Source organism: Limulus polyphemus, unplaced genomic scaffold (assembly GCF_000517525.1).
Source record: "Limulus polyphemus unplaced genomic scaffold, Limulus_polyphemus-2.1.2 Scaffold106, whole genome shotgun sequence".
NCBI classification, from domain to species: Eukaryota; Metazoa; Arthropoda; class Merostomata; order Xiphosura; family Limulidae; genus Limulus; species Limulus polyphemus.
Genome location: NW_013665716.1, coordinates 375,071 through 389,724, shown reverse-complemented (window position 1 = coordinate 389,724; position 14,654 = coordinate 375,071). Strand labels below are relative to the sequence as shown.

The following is a 14,654-nucleotide window of genomic DNA, read 5'->3' as shown; positions in this document are numbered from 1 at the left end:
TGAGCTGAAATCAAAATATTTCATTGTTACGCTAAAAGTATCTGCCACTCATTCTCGCACTCAACGACATCCTATTCTGGTAGTTCAAGTAATATTTTATTAATTAGTCATTTTTAACGTGTGTATTTTATGCATCAGCTTATTTTCGTGGTATGCAAAAATGGTCTCCAAGTAATTTTATTCCTTGATAGTTCCCATAAGAACTTGTATAGTTTTTTAACGCTTTTCATATTATCGGTTTCAGAGAATTCAAATTTCACAAGATAGTATTAGTACAGTATTTATTCAACTTCTCTAAAACCGTCTAGTTGGACCACGCTAAAGTATTTACAATTACTCACAACGCTAAGCATTGCACTTAAACATCAATAAAAGATATAACTCAAGATGAATACTTAAAACAAATTCCACACAAGGTCTATTTCATTTGGATCTCAGCATCCAGTTACACTACACCACTCTTTCACATCATTACAAGAATACCAAGTACAGAAAATATAATATAATAGTTTTTCAGAGTAACTCTTATAAATATTTGATAAACAAATCCATCAAAGACTGTTTTGGTGAGTGAAGAGCTGTCTTCACTGAGCAGTATTCTGACAATATGTTGGTGGTGGATAAGCTGCCAAATACTGCTTAATAACTGCTGGTGGTGAACAAGCTTTAGAAATCACTGCAACAACCCTACAGCAAAGCCTTAGAAATCACTGAAACAATGCTAAAAACACCAGTAAAATCAATGTTTAGGAGCACTGTAACAACCTTAGTACAGCTTTAGAAATCATTGAAACAATATTAACAACATTGTAGTAAATGCAACAACAGCTTGAACATCATTCTAAAAACTGAAAAAAAAACAACACAAAAACCTTGGTATAGTGAATAGCTAGTAGATGACTATAGTAAATTCACAGAGACCACCAAAACATGTAAATTACTATATATAACCCTTTTGAAAAAAAAAACTTAATGCCACCAGCATCGAACTAAATAGTTAAGAGGCAACAGGGGTGTTGGTTTAGAGTAGGGTTGCCTGAAGAAAAACTTTAATATAAGTTTAACATAACAGCAAATGTACAACGTTTCGACAAGGTTTTGTCATCATCAGGTACAAGTAATTTACACTGACACGGATATATATATACAGTATTGAACAAAGAAGTCACATGACCGGAACTGTTGCAAAACTTAGAAGAGGTATCTATGACCCATTCCAGCCGTCTTCAACCTATATTTGTCTCAAAGTGGGTTCCTCGTCATCGAATTATGAGTCTTTTGTACAGAAAAAATCAGAATTTCTAATAAAGTATTTTTGCTTAATATTAATGATTCAATAAAGGAAGATGAGTACTGAGTACTACATGTTGTCTTCACTTCTTTCATCAGACACATTATATGCAAAGTAACATAACAAATTAACAATAACAAAATGGACAGAAAGATATTAACTTTTTTAATTTTACTTCTCTTGCCAGCTGCCATTTAGTTGATCAAACCTGAGAACTTGAAAACCACTGTAAAGTGTGAAGTACATAAATAAGACAATGTTAGTAATATAGATAATAAATTACAGACAAGACTGTCAAACTCTGTAACAAACCATTGGTAAAATTTCTGTATCTAGATACGTGTCGTATCATGGCATCAACATATAGATACGTATTGTATTGACTGCTATGATGAGATACACACCCCTAATAATTATAGTAACAAACACACCATCAACAAATCAGTTTCTCTATCAAACACAGTTGCAGTAAGAAACACACCATCAGCAAATCAGTTTCTCTATCAAACCAAAATCACAGTATCATAAAGACCATCAACAAACCTGCTGTCCTTGTTGTTCGTTTCCTTGAACTGCTCCTTCTACCTCTACTGGCACAGGCTTTATCATCTCATCCTCACATTCTGAATAACTCTCTTCACCATCATATTCCTCACCCAGCTCTTTTGGTTGTCCTATCAACATAGCTTCTGCCCTTTCAGCTTCTGTTGCATCAGGGTCATGTACTGCTAAGTGTCTGATTAAATTGCCCTGTTGACATCAGAAAACTGATGTATAACACTAACATTACTAGCCTAGGTATTATTATCTAATATTATTCAAAAGCATTCACAAAAGATTCTTAAAACACTAGGTACTGGCTACAACATGCTAAGTGAAGAAGAAGTTATGAAAATACCTGATAAATGCTCAAACGTGTATACTATGTAGTGAAAGTATAGTGATGGTACTTAATAACATAGTATTGACTTCTCTTTTAACATATATATATATATATAATAAGTAGATGAAGGGTTGTGTTAATACTTAGTATTGCTTGTAGCTTTAACACACATATTATAACTTTCATATACATATGTGTGTGTGTGTGTGTGTGTGTGTGTGTGAGAGTATGGGAAGTGGAGAAATGGTAAACAGTGTGATAGCTTGCTGAAATTCAGATTCTGTAGTACGTATGTTACATTATCAAATCAAGTTACCCACACAGATCAGAACTGAAAATTAATCCATTAATTAAATATGTAACTAACTTAATTAGAAGTATGCATTGTAATAACACAAAATATATCATATAATAATTAGAATACACTATTTCATCAGTTGGGTATCCTCATTGTTAGCAATATTTAGTGTAATGACATTTAACACTGACTGACTACAGTTCAGAGATGCTGTGATGATACAAATTACATATATTTGTCACAGATCATAAAAGGAAAGAACTGCTTCGAACAAAAGAAAAGTTAGTGATAAAATATGGAAGTCTTTTATGTATTTTTCTATATGTAACAAAAACATTTTAAAACTGACAAAATACATTCATTAACCTATTAAAACATACATATTAAAAATTTTTTATCTCAAATTAACTTCTCCATCTGCCACAATTACAGAAAAAAACAGTGGACTTTGTGCATGCTGTTTCTTCGCAGTTGGATGTTATTTTTCACTATATATACCAGTCTAGCCCACACAATTCTAACAACCATTTTTATGCTTGATCATATCTGATTCTAAACTCTTCTCACAGAAGTTAACTATGTTATCCATATATACTGTCTCTTTTAAATCTGCCTTACTTTGTGTCGGAAAGCCTTCCCACACTCTGCACATTCATGTGTCTTTTCACGAGGAACAGGTGGTATGTAATTTGGGTCATGATACAGGTTTTTATGCCTTTTAAGCAACTGCTTCTGTCTAAATGACTGGTCACACTCATCACAATGGAATGGCTTCTGGTCAGTGTGAATCAACATATGGGATTCTAGATGACGCTGGGAAATTGAGGCATAAGAGCAAAGATCACATTTAAAACATTTCTCTCCTTCATGAGTTTTGATATGAACCTGTTGGAATACAAAATGTATCTTAACACTGCTGACAACAATTTTGGAATTTATGCACTAAAATTAAAAACATAAGGAAAACAGTAAATATGACACTATACATATGAATTTGTTATGCATATTTAGACCATAATTAAAGCATATTTAGTAAGTTGAATGTTCTGTGATCTCATGCCAATATTATAATTTGTGAATATTCCCCTGTTGTCAAATAAACTACCAATTACTATTTTTAAGTAATCATATCACATGCATGAGAACAACAAAATCAGAAGAAAAATACTTCCAATGGGATATATCATTTGTTTGTAAAGTATGAGCTATAGTTCGTTAGTTTGTTTGTGGGATATTAAACCAGACAAGACTAACAATAACTTCCAACAAATCTTTCTTAATTAGTCCTATACAGGTTCCCAATAAAAATAAAACAGAAGTTTAACCACACATATGCAGCTGCTGATAAATCCTTTTGCTTAATACTGAGCTCACCAGATCAGCTGGGCATGAAAGCCTCAGTTGAAATGCAATTTATAAGTTATTGATGAGATATCAATTCATATGGTACATAATGCCTAAGCTGTCAAAGCGTGATCTACAGATTACGGTTCATGTGATGCTGCATCACAATAAGATGGATAATAAATTTTAACAAATCTTTCTTCACTACCCATATATAGTTTACATGTAATTGCATTTCAAAGTTGAGAAACTGCCTGAGCCAATTTTGATCAAGCTTTGTGGAGAAACTCAGGCGGACCAGCCAAAGATCAAGTTTTAATGGATAAGAAATCATCCAAATGCTTGGACTTCAGCAGCCATTTCAGTTTTACCACATTAATGCAAAGAATGAGGGCTTCACTGAATTAGGAGATTGGTAACAAAATATGTGAAGTCAACACCTAACAACATTATGTTTAACGTCATGTGTAGCATGGGTTTCTTTGCACCGACTCAAAATACCGAAAAGGGCAGCCCATGCCTCCACTTATAGCTTTGTTTTTAAGCCTGGTACCTTTATTGTTCAATTATAATTTAGCTCCCAAGATTTATAATAAGCTAAAGACTTTTTTGTGCAGGCTACAACGGTGCTTTATTGGTGATTTTGCAATTAAGTCACTGCATATAGTATATCATAAAACATTTTCCTACCAAATGCAGCTTAATTCTTCAACCACCGAGACTTCTGCTATGCTGTTATGGTGTTGTGGCCATTGGTTAAAGATGCTAGTGTGCACAACATGTAATTTTGTACCTTTTTTATTGAATTCCATGTTACCCCCCACGTGTGCAAATACATTTTCTGTATAGTTTCTTCCCACATTCTACTTTGTGTATAAAACAGAAAACAATGTGATGTGTGTACAAAATGATACAGTATACAATAATTTTATATAAAAACCGAGGGTTTTGTTGTGCTTTAAATACATTAATACATTTGAGTATAATAACACTAAGGAATACTCTCATTTCTACTACATATAAAAAATCTTAGGATGTACTCTAATTTGCACAGAAAAACATGATTTCAGGACTTAAAACAAATATTTTAAAGTTGTAGTTAATGATTTGCAACATGACAGCAGTTATTATTGGTCATGACTTCTACTGTGTATTGCTTCTGATCCTCTACACTAACAATAAGTTGGCAAAACTTTTATACACATTTTTATAAACTTAACACAACAGGACACTAACAGCAGTAAAAGTAATTGATTTCATTTTAAATTTGGGTTTATTATATTTTTCTTTGCTTTGAAAGTTTCTGTAGAGCTAAATGTAATCATCTTATCTTTTCTTTGATCTCTAAACATAGAAAACAAATCACTCATTGCTTCTAGGCTTGTGGATGCCTAATGTCTGTAATCTCTACTTCCCTATCTTGACTAACATTAATTATTTTTTCCCTGATTTCTATTTGCATGAAGGTCATAGCACAACCTGATTCTGTTCTTCACTATACTTCTCATATTCAGAGTTTACTGAAACTATATAGTGACATGACAAGTGATTAAGAGTACTTACAGTCGGGATTCTGACACTTAGAACAAACTCTTTCAGTTATTTCAGAATATTTGTAAATGTTGTTAATAAAACAAAATCCAGTCATAATCCAAATTTGTTTTTTAATCAATCATCATATTCTTAATACAACATCATAAATCTTATTGAATTTATTTTACAAAGGCCAGAAATCTACAGAGATCAAAATATTACATTCCTGCATTCTCAAGGATTTAACTTTGCTTGAGGAATTTCATCTTTTTAGTTGGCAATGAAAGCAAACATATTGCATGGATTAAATAAAAAAATAATTCATGAGGAAATGCAACTTTATATGAGGGAATGTAATCTTTCTGATAGCTTTCCCTCGAGTGAATGTAATTAAATTTCATCATTTCCATCCCTGACTTAATACAATATTTTTCTACATATTTTTACTACTTAATCTCAAGTTTTTTTAGATATTGTTGAACTCTGGAATACTTAGTATCATTATCATACCAATAGTAACAACAGAACACAACACCAGGTGGGATTATGACTTGTTTCTCTGATCATGCAAATTTAACATTTTCTTTAACTGAAGATGTATTTTAGCTAGAGACTCACTGCTCCACAGAATAAATAACTATTACCTCACACATCTGTCAAGAATATTTTTACATGTGCTACAAGTCTTGAATAAAACCACCAGAAAGGGAAAAACTGATGGAGCATGTCACACACTAGGAGAGTGGTGGTGGTCTAGTGCAACATCACTTAGTGGGAGACCACATCCTTCTCAAGCTGTAAATATTCTACATCAAATAAAGGTGTTAGAGCAAAAGGTATTCTGAAAAGAGCCTTCTGCATGGTGCTATAGTGGTGCATAGGTGAGCAATATGGAAGACTGCTCAAAGGGCAATTATACCTCAGGCTTTCAGCAAAGCATGTATGTGTACCGTGGCTAGTACAGTAAATCAGGCCATATAGTACTGAAAAAATGTGTGAAATACTTACCAGAAAAAGGAGATCAAAGGTCAGATTATCCCAAAACTACATTCTGAGGAAAATGCAAGATCCATCCAGCTGATGTAACCACTGGGAATGGTCTGGATTTTAGTGTAGGAGGTGGCTTGTACTGCACTTTTAGGTAAATACCTCAGCCCTACTTCTCATTGACAAGTGCATCCACTCAATCTTATTACCAATCCAAGTTGGTACTTCTCATATTTACCTCTTAGCAGCTTGGGAATGTGAAGCATAGACTCTCACATTACTCCATTATAAGAAAAAATGTTTGTGGGGGAGGATCCATGTAGGGATGAAAATTGGAGAGGTGCGTGTACCAAACAGGAGTTTTCTATCATCTACATAAGGCCCCACATTGATAGACTATGCAAGGGGTTACCATAAATATAGACGGCAGGCACTAGTTGGGTATGAGGGCAACCACACACTCAATGCTATTTTGTTTTACTGAAGAACAGCTCTATCTCAACAGCAGACACTGAGCAGGGGCAGCTAGGCTTAAGATTTTTTTATGAGGGAGAGAGAGACATATTCCCTGTGAAGCAACACTGGTCATGTGGTGGATTCTATCACCATAATATAACTATAATAATACAAGTTATGTGGTTTTGAAAACATGTAAAGAATAAGACAAAAAATAACAACTCACCTTTTGATTTCCTCTGGGAAGAGTGGAGAATGGCAATTGTACAGAGATAAAACCACAATGTGATGCAATATGACACAAATGTATTGGGGTCATCAACATCCTCGCCTGCAAGATCTCATACAAGAAGTGTCAATGGCTAGGGGCAAGAGAACTCATGAAATGATGAACTTTATGGGATGAGACATGAAAAATAAGAAAAGTTTCATTATCCATAGAAGAATAAATTATCTATATGAAGTGTATAACCCAACCAAACAGCCCAAGTTTTGGGGAGGAAGGAACAGTCACAGAATAATCTGTCTCTGTAGTAAAGGAGAAGAAAACAGGTCTTAGGAGAAAGATGTTACAGGAAACATGTAACCAACAGTACAAACTGAGGACATATGAAAGTCCTGAGAATTAAACAAATATTACAGTCCTGAAGAAGAACTAGATAAGAAAGATGACTGATGAAAAAGGCTTGAAGGAGATCCATAAGACCTGGAGAAAGAAAAAGGGAATGGCTAAGAAAAAAGTGACAGAAGGTTGTGTATAAAACCACCATGTAATCACTGACAGTAGAAATGGGAAAAAGTTACAGAGAAAAATGGGCATATAAAAAAAGATTGAAGCAATCCAGACTTACAGCATTTACTGCCAGAATTGTAGAGTCTTAGAATGGAGACCACAAGAGTGGAAACTAGATGCAGGAAGTCAGAAAGATAGTGATAAAAGGAATCCCATTTAGGGAGCAAATCCACTGAAAATACAAAAGAATGGAAAGATCACTCTATGGGAAGGATCTGGTCTAGACAAGATTGTCGATCCACCACTAGAGCTTAAGCTCGCAAGACATGATAGACCAAGAACTAAATGTGGTTGTCATGGACCCAAAACAGAAAATCGAGAGCAAGGAAAACAGAGGTCCTGAGAGAGTGCCTCCCTGTCAATGGATGGAAGAAATGGCAAAGGAAGTGTCTGAATGGATCATGATAAGTAGACTAGACAGAAGATGATAGCATGCTCACTGAGCAGCCTACATCTTGAAGACACTTATATCAAGAGACCACTTGACTGGAGACTAGATGCCATAAAATGGTTCAGGTATCCAGAACTATATCTTACCTTAACAGAGGCATTAGTTGACAGGTATTTTGATAGGTTTGGTTGTTGTGAAGTGCAAAGCTACACAATGTGTCACCTGTGATGCACCCACCACAGATATGGAAACCTGGATATCTGAGCATTATATACCCTCATACTTACTGCTGAGCCACTGGGGGTTCTGAACACAGATGCAAGTCTGGATGAGGTGGGGGGAAGAGAGATCCCAAGGATCATGTGGGATCAAATGAGCACCAAAATATTGAGAAATGAAAAGGAGGATTAGACATAAGAGGATTTCTGGATATACATGCATTGGTTGGCCATAATCCACTAAAGGGCTCGTCAAAGAGGAATAAGGGAATCAAGAGAAGAGAGTTTCTAAGGAGAGGCTATATAGGAAAATAAGATGTGAGAGCCTTCATGTCTAAAAGATGTAAAGGAGAAAGCTGAGCCAGCCATAAAAACAATTTGAAAAAGAACCCTAAGTGAATGAGATACTGTGTGGGGATCAAGACTGAATTGGAAAACAGAAACAGTCACCTCAAATGAGATGACTTCCGAAGTAGAAATGAGGGCACAATAGTAGATGCTACATTTGATGGGGCAAATAGATACTCACCAGACCCAACAGTAAACAAAACTGTAGCCAACCCAAAGGGAAAAGCTGTGAATCAAATGTTTAACTGTTTTGGATGAACCAAAAGAAGCAAGAGGTGAGCAGACAAATAAACACGTAGATAAAGCATTTGAGACATCAATCTTGGTCATCAACAACCTGAGAGTGTACCTGAGAGTTGGTTCAATGGGACAGACTTATGACAATTTGCTAACCTCCCATTGTCATGGGAACAACAATAAGATGTGAGTAAAACCTCAGATTGGGGTTTAGGAATGTTCCATGGTGTCCTAATCTATATGAACAAAATCATGTTAAGTAGATGGTGGAGGGACAGGAAATCCCCGAAAAAGCATCTTTGTAACCAACTAGTCTATAGCAAAGATAGTTCACAAGTTAAGAAAGTAAGAACTAAGCTTTTATCAGACTAAAGCTGAGGGGTAACTTCAAAAACAATGTCACCTCCAAGACCTGTGATGGCCAGCCTTCACAGAGCGGGGATGTTGGATAGAAACAAGAAAACTGAGAATAGAAGATGGTGTGACCATCCCCAAGGCTGTAAAGAACAAGAAATATGGTGGGTCAAAACAAGTAAGAAACCAAAGTAAGCACAGATAACCACTGATGAGCTGCATTATCTCAAGATTCCTATGTATAAGAAACACCCACAAAAGACCTCATCATGAAGAAAGGGTGCAACAAAGAGGTTCCTGAAATTAGGTTGAAGGAAGTGAATGTCACAAAATTGTAAGGTATTCTAATGAAGTACATCCCAGAAACAAAAACACTAAGTTAACTGGGACACAGTGGAAGAAGAAATCGAAGGCTAGGTGAAAAACGAGTATGTGCATGTTCCTCCAGTACAGCTGATGGGGGTTTTGATGCAAAACCTCTAAAATAAGGTGAAGCATAAACAGACCTGGTGAACAATGGTGATAACAATACCAATCAGAATTCCTCCAGTCACCATTACAATAGTGGATAACTCCTGTTTAAGAGTGTCAGAACCTTGGTAGATGTCAGAAACATAGAATGGAAACATGAATTCATAATTCACATTATCCACAAATCTATTTTATAGTGTTTGTTTGTATTTTATAGAAGTTGGCTTGGTATGACTAAGGTACATAGGCCTAGGTCATTAGTATAATGATGAAATTGAAAAGGACTTAGTGAAACCTGTACACTAAATTAAAACAATGGGAAATAGTACTGTCAAAGAAACTTTATCACAGGCATTAGAATACCTGTCCCAAAAATTTAAATTTGATGAAAAGGATAAACGAAAATTTAAGGTAATTTGAATAAAACTTCTAACTGAAACTTTTAAATTTAATATCTTTTCTTTTCATGATCAACAAAATAAAGTAAAAGAAAACTAGATTATGGATGGTAACAAAAGTTTAAAATAAGAAGTGCAAAAATTCCGTTAAATGTTAAGAAAAAAACAGGTCTGAACAAAGCAGAGATGAAGAAATGAAAAAACTCATGGGGTTTACTGTGCAGGAAAAATGTGTTGCCCTCCTACTGGTGATAGGCTGTAGTCTAATGATAATTACATCATAGAATGGCATAGTCCATGTTAATACTTGCAGAGGTGAGAGTTTTGTTCAATGCTTATAGCATGTGCAAAAATCTTCTTTGCAGATTAGTGAGTTAATAGTTGTTTGTTTTGAAGAGATTTCAGTACTGTTCTGGAATAGAAGTAATAAACAATATTTTATCTGTCATAAAATCATACAATAATATTTCATTTTAAAGATGATGGTAGATTCCATGAGGCACAAGTCATGAGACAGGGACCAGAATGTGACTTTTCTATGAAACTAAAATTGAAGTAGAAAAACACTTGACTGAGATAAATACTTTCATTTTTGTGGTGGTGTGTCTGTATGGCTTTTATGAAGAGAAAAACTGTTGATATTCCTCCATGTACTGCCATCATTATATGATTCATGCAGGAAAACACAGGATTTGTTATGTATAAAAAAGTTTGGATGTATTCTGATTTGTATCTAAAAACATAGATACTTTACTATGTAAAGAAACATTTTTATGTACTATGATTTGTACAGAAAATTGGTATTATCCACCAAAAGAAAACATAGATGTACTATGTAAAAAAAAAACTCGTTGGTATAGAAGAAAACTAGAAATGTTCTACTTTACACATATATTGACAGGCCATTTTATAAATGCTCTCATATATTGGATAAAAAGATATTTCTGTATGGAAAACAGATTGAACATGTGGAGTTCTGTAACTACATCATGGTTAGTCTACAAAACACTGGACTTCTAAAGAAATATGTCAGTGGATGTCCTTCTAGTAGGAGTGTTGTATTTAAGACTGGTTGTTCAATGACATCTGCCATCACAATAAGAAAAATGGCAATCAAAAGGGTATATACGATTGTTGCTAGGAAAACAAGCTGTTAACTAACAAGAGAAAAGATGGTCAAAACAAGTTTGTTAACTGAACACATATGTTAGTTTGTGTCCCATTGGTCAGTTTGTTGGACATTGCCTAGGATTTGATTTGTTTCAACTGTACAATGGGAAAACATTTCCAAAACCTTTGATTTAGCAGGTAACAATGAAAACCACTTTTTTGAAATACAAGCAAAAAGCACAATCTTGTTGGTAATACAAACACAAATTTTGAGTGATTATCTGAAGTATTTGATATGGTCTAAGGAGAAAGCTACAAAGCATTTAACCATGCTTTTGTTGTTTCAGATGATGCAAGCTGCTGACAGTAATGTAAGTATACCTGCCAAGTCTCTCCAGTAGGAAAAGCATTGCTTATCCAGAAATGTACCTGTTAAGCCTCTCTAAAAGTGAGAGCACTATTTAAATAGAATTTATATGCCATATATAGCAAGTCTCTCCAGTAGTAAGAGCACTCCTTAGCTAGAAATATAGTTGATAAGTCTCTATAGTAGCAACAGCACTGCATAGCTAGAATATGTACCTGATAATTCTGTCTAGTAAAGAGCACACTGGTTAACTAGAAATGTACCTAACATGTCTGTCCATAAGAGAGAGAAATGTTTAGCTAGAAAAAGGGGTGTACAATTTAAAAAAAAAATTATTGTCCAATGGCCAAAATGATAGAAAAATCTATTTGTTCTTCTTATAAGTATACTTGCTCCTCTCCATTCTTCAAAAAACACACACACAACTTAAATGTAACTTTTAGGATTTTTTTTTTAAATGAGCAATGGCTGAAATTGCAGTGCTCATTTAGTCTATAATAGAGAGGTGCGAACATAAAATTTAACATAGTAAAGAATGAAGATAACCCACACTCAAATAGGCTTAAAAAATAATTGTAAAAATAACAGTTCAACCAAAAGGTCCTCATCAAAAGGCAATGAACACAATCAATTAGTGATTAATAATAATTTTTGCTTCATGAAAGCAAATATGGAAAACATAATTCACTCCAAACATACATGCAAACCAACAGTTTATTGTTCAATGATAACTTTAAATATACTGTTGTCAGCTCAGTACAGATTAATGCCAATGAACTAACTACTTTTTTGATGTCACATGTAAAGACTTCTGCCTCACATCTAATAAATTCAGACGCTTTCTTTCTGTTGGTGTAATTGCCTCTTATATCCCCACCAGCCTTCTCCATTGCTCTACATAGGAATTCCATGTCTGACAGAGGTTTACTTTGTCTAGAAATTAAGTACGAATTGTTAAACAACACTGTTAATCTTTTATTTTCCGCATCCTTTAGTTTGGGTATTGCCTGAACAATAAACTGTGAAATTAGGAGTACCCACTATAACCATAGCAGCAGCATCTGTTTCTTTTTTATCACTTGATTGTATCATGACACAAGTGCCATGTGCGTTTTGCCAGTTTCATGTACTCTGATCGGCTCAGTATGGAACTGATCAAATCCATTCAAGAAAGCATTCCTGCCTATTCCAGATTGACTAAAACCTTAAAAGACTCCGAGACACAGTTAATTCATTCTAGTCAGGGATGAGCCCAAATATTTCAGGCTCTACTTCTACACAGTGCTACTTAGTTTTTTTAAATATTATAAATGTATATGAAACATGATTTTTAAATGTTGATTGCCTTAAAACAGTCAACAATGGTTGAAAAAAGCTTTGAATAAACTTGAAACCCAGAAGAGCTTGTAGTTGTAGAAACGTAAACAAAGAGCTTTTAATTGGAAGTGAGAAAATTAAAGAAAAAAAAATTGGCAAGCAACAGAAAACATTTGTGCAGCAATGCAACTTGTTTGATATGACTTTCACTATTATTTGTGGGGGTGAAGATTTTCAGTTGGGATGTATATAAAAATTACATGTAAGGCTAGTTATTCAGATCATTTATTTTAGAAATGAATTTGGCAGGGTACGATATATTCCATATTGATTTCTCATTTGATTTTACTTCTGTCCTTCCATTTTTACTTATGCAATTTTACATGCTGGAATATATTTAGACACTGTATTATCAATAACTACCTGTTTTTCCATACATTTATTTACTATATAAACAGTACATGTGATTTATACATTACCTGTTAAGCTACTTAGGTTTTACTTCAAAAAATAATGTGACGAAGTGTTTTTATAGTTCATGTTTACACTATATTTACATTTGGAATTTACCAAATAAAACTTCCATTTTTTATTGATTTTATGATTATGCTTGCACAGTGTGTATTTCAAGTGCAACACTTATTTTTTAGCCTTATAATGACACTGACACAATGATTAAGTAAAAAAATAAGTACTTTCCCAACAAACAAAGTATAATGGTAAAACCTTTTTGTCCCGGGCATCAGGCAAATAGATTGACCACCCCTTGTCAAAATGTACCTGATACCTGACAAGTGTGTCCAGTAGAAAAACAACTGCTTAACTAAAAATGTACTGACAATTCTTTCAACAACATATCTAACAAGTCCCTCCAGGAGCAAGAGAAAAGTTTTTAAAATGAAAGGTATGTCTAAAGCCTTCAAAACTGGTAACAAGCACAATAACAAGAGTGTAATGCTTTCTTTACAGGTGAAATCAAATTTATTTTTTTCTTAGTTATTTGAGATAAAAGAAAACTAGAAAAGACAATTAATGGAGAATTATATAAGTTTTATAAATCTTGATAAAAGAGTTATTAGCACAAAGGATCACATGTAAGTTTTATAAAGATATACACCTGGAAAAAAGTTAAGCACCCCCAAATATTTTTCAGGATTGCTTATTGAAAATAAGGTTTAATTTTCATGATGTTGAGCAATGTTCATAATTTCAAACATAATTAAAAGGATGTGAGCGTTCAGGTGTGACATTTAGATCAGGCACGTTTTTTTCCCCACGTGCAACTTCCTCCCTTCTTCACGTCCAATATGCACTATTTTCTCGTGCATCAAATCCGTATTTAAGTCCCGAATTTCTGAATGCAAAATCATTTTAAGTAAGAATGGCAAGAAGACGGATATCAGTAGCGCAGAGATGGCAAATTATTGACATGAATTCCGCTGGTATGTCCTACAAGGCGATAGGTAGACAGCTTGGCTATCATTACACAGTGATCAGCCGTTTGGTCAGAAAACATGTTGCCACCCAGAATGTTAAGGACTGTCCTCGATCTGGTCGACCATCTGTAACAACCCAACGTGAAGATAGGAGCCTTGGTAGATTGGTCAGACGAAATCTGTTTGCAACAAGCACCCGTCTTAAAAGGCAGTGGTTACCTGGTCGTAATCTGTCAACTAGAACAGTAAGAAATCGGTTAAAATCTGCGGGACTGAAGTCATAAAATGCCCGACACTTGACGATTGCCATCGCAGGGAGAGGTTGGCCTGGTGCAGAGCAAGGCAGAACTGGAACCTTCAAACCTGGCGATGAATACACTGGTCAGACGAGAGTAGTATTTTTACTCCACCTAACTGATGGT

The 14,654-nt window shown here is 34.5% G+C and overlaps 1 protein-coding gene across 5 annotated transcripts in view; it reads right to left on the bottom strand.

The window, feature by feature from the left end:
- The window catches only part of LOC106470621 (zinc finger protein with KRAB and SCAN domains 7-like), a 94,131-nt gene that overhangs the window by 38,086 nt on the left and 41,391 nt on the right, over positions 1-14,654 (bottom strand). For all 5 annotated transcript variants that reach the window (XM_013931195.2, XM_013931187.2, XM_013931202.2 and 2 more), the window contains 2 exons: positions 3,091-3,357; positions 1,835-2,041 (listed from right to left, as the gene is read on the bottom strand). In XM_013931195.2, coding sequence (XP_013786649.1) covers positions 1,835-2,041; positions 3,091-3,357 — 474 coding nt within the window. The remainder of the gene's footprint in view (positions 1-1,834; positions 2,042-3,090; positions 3,358-14,654) is intronic.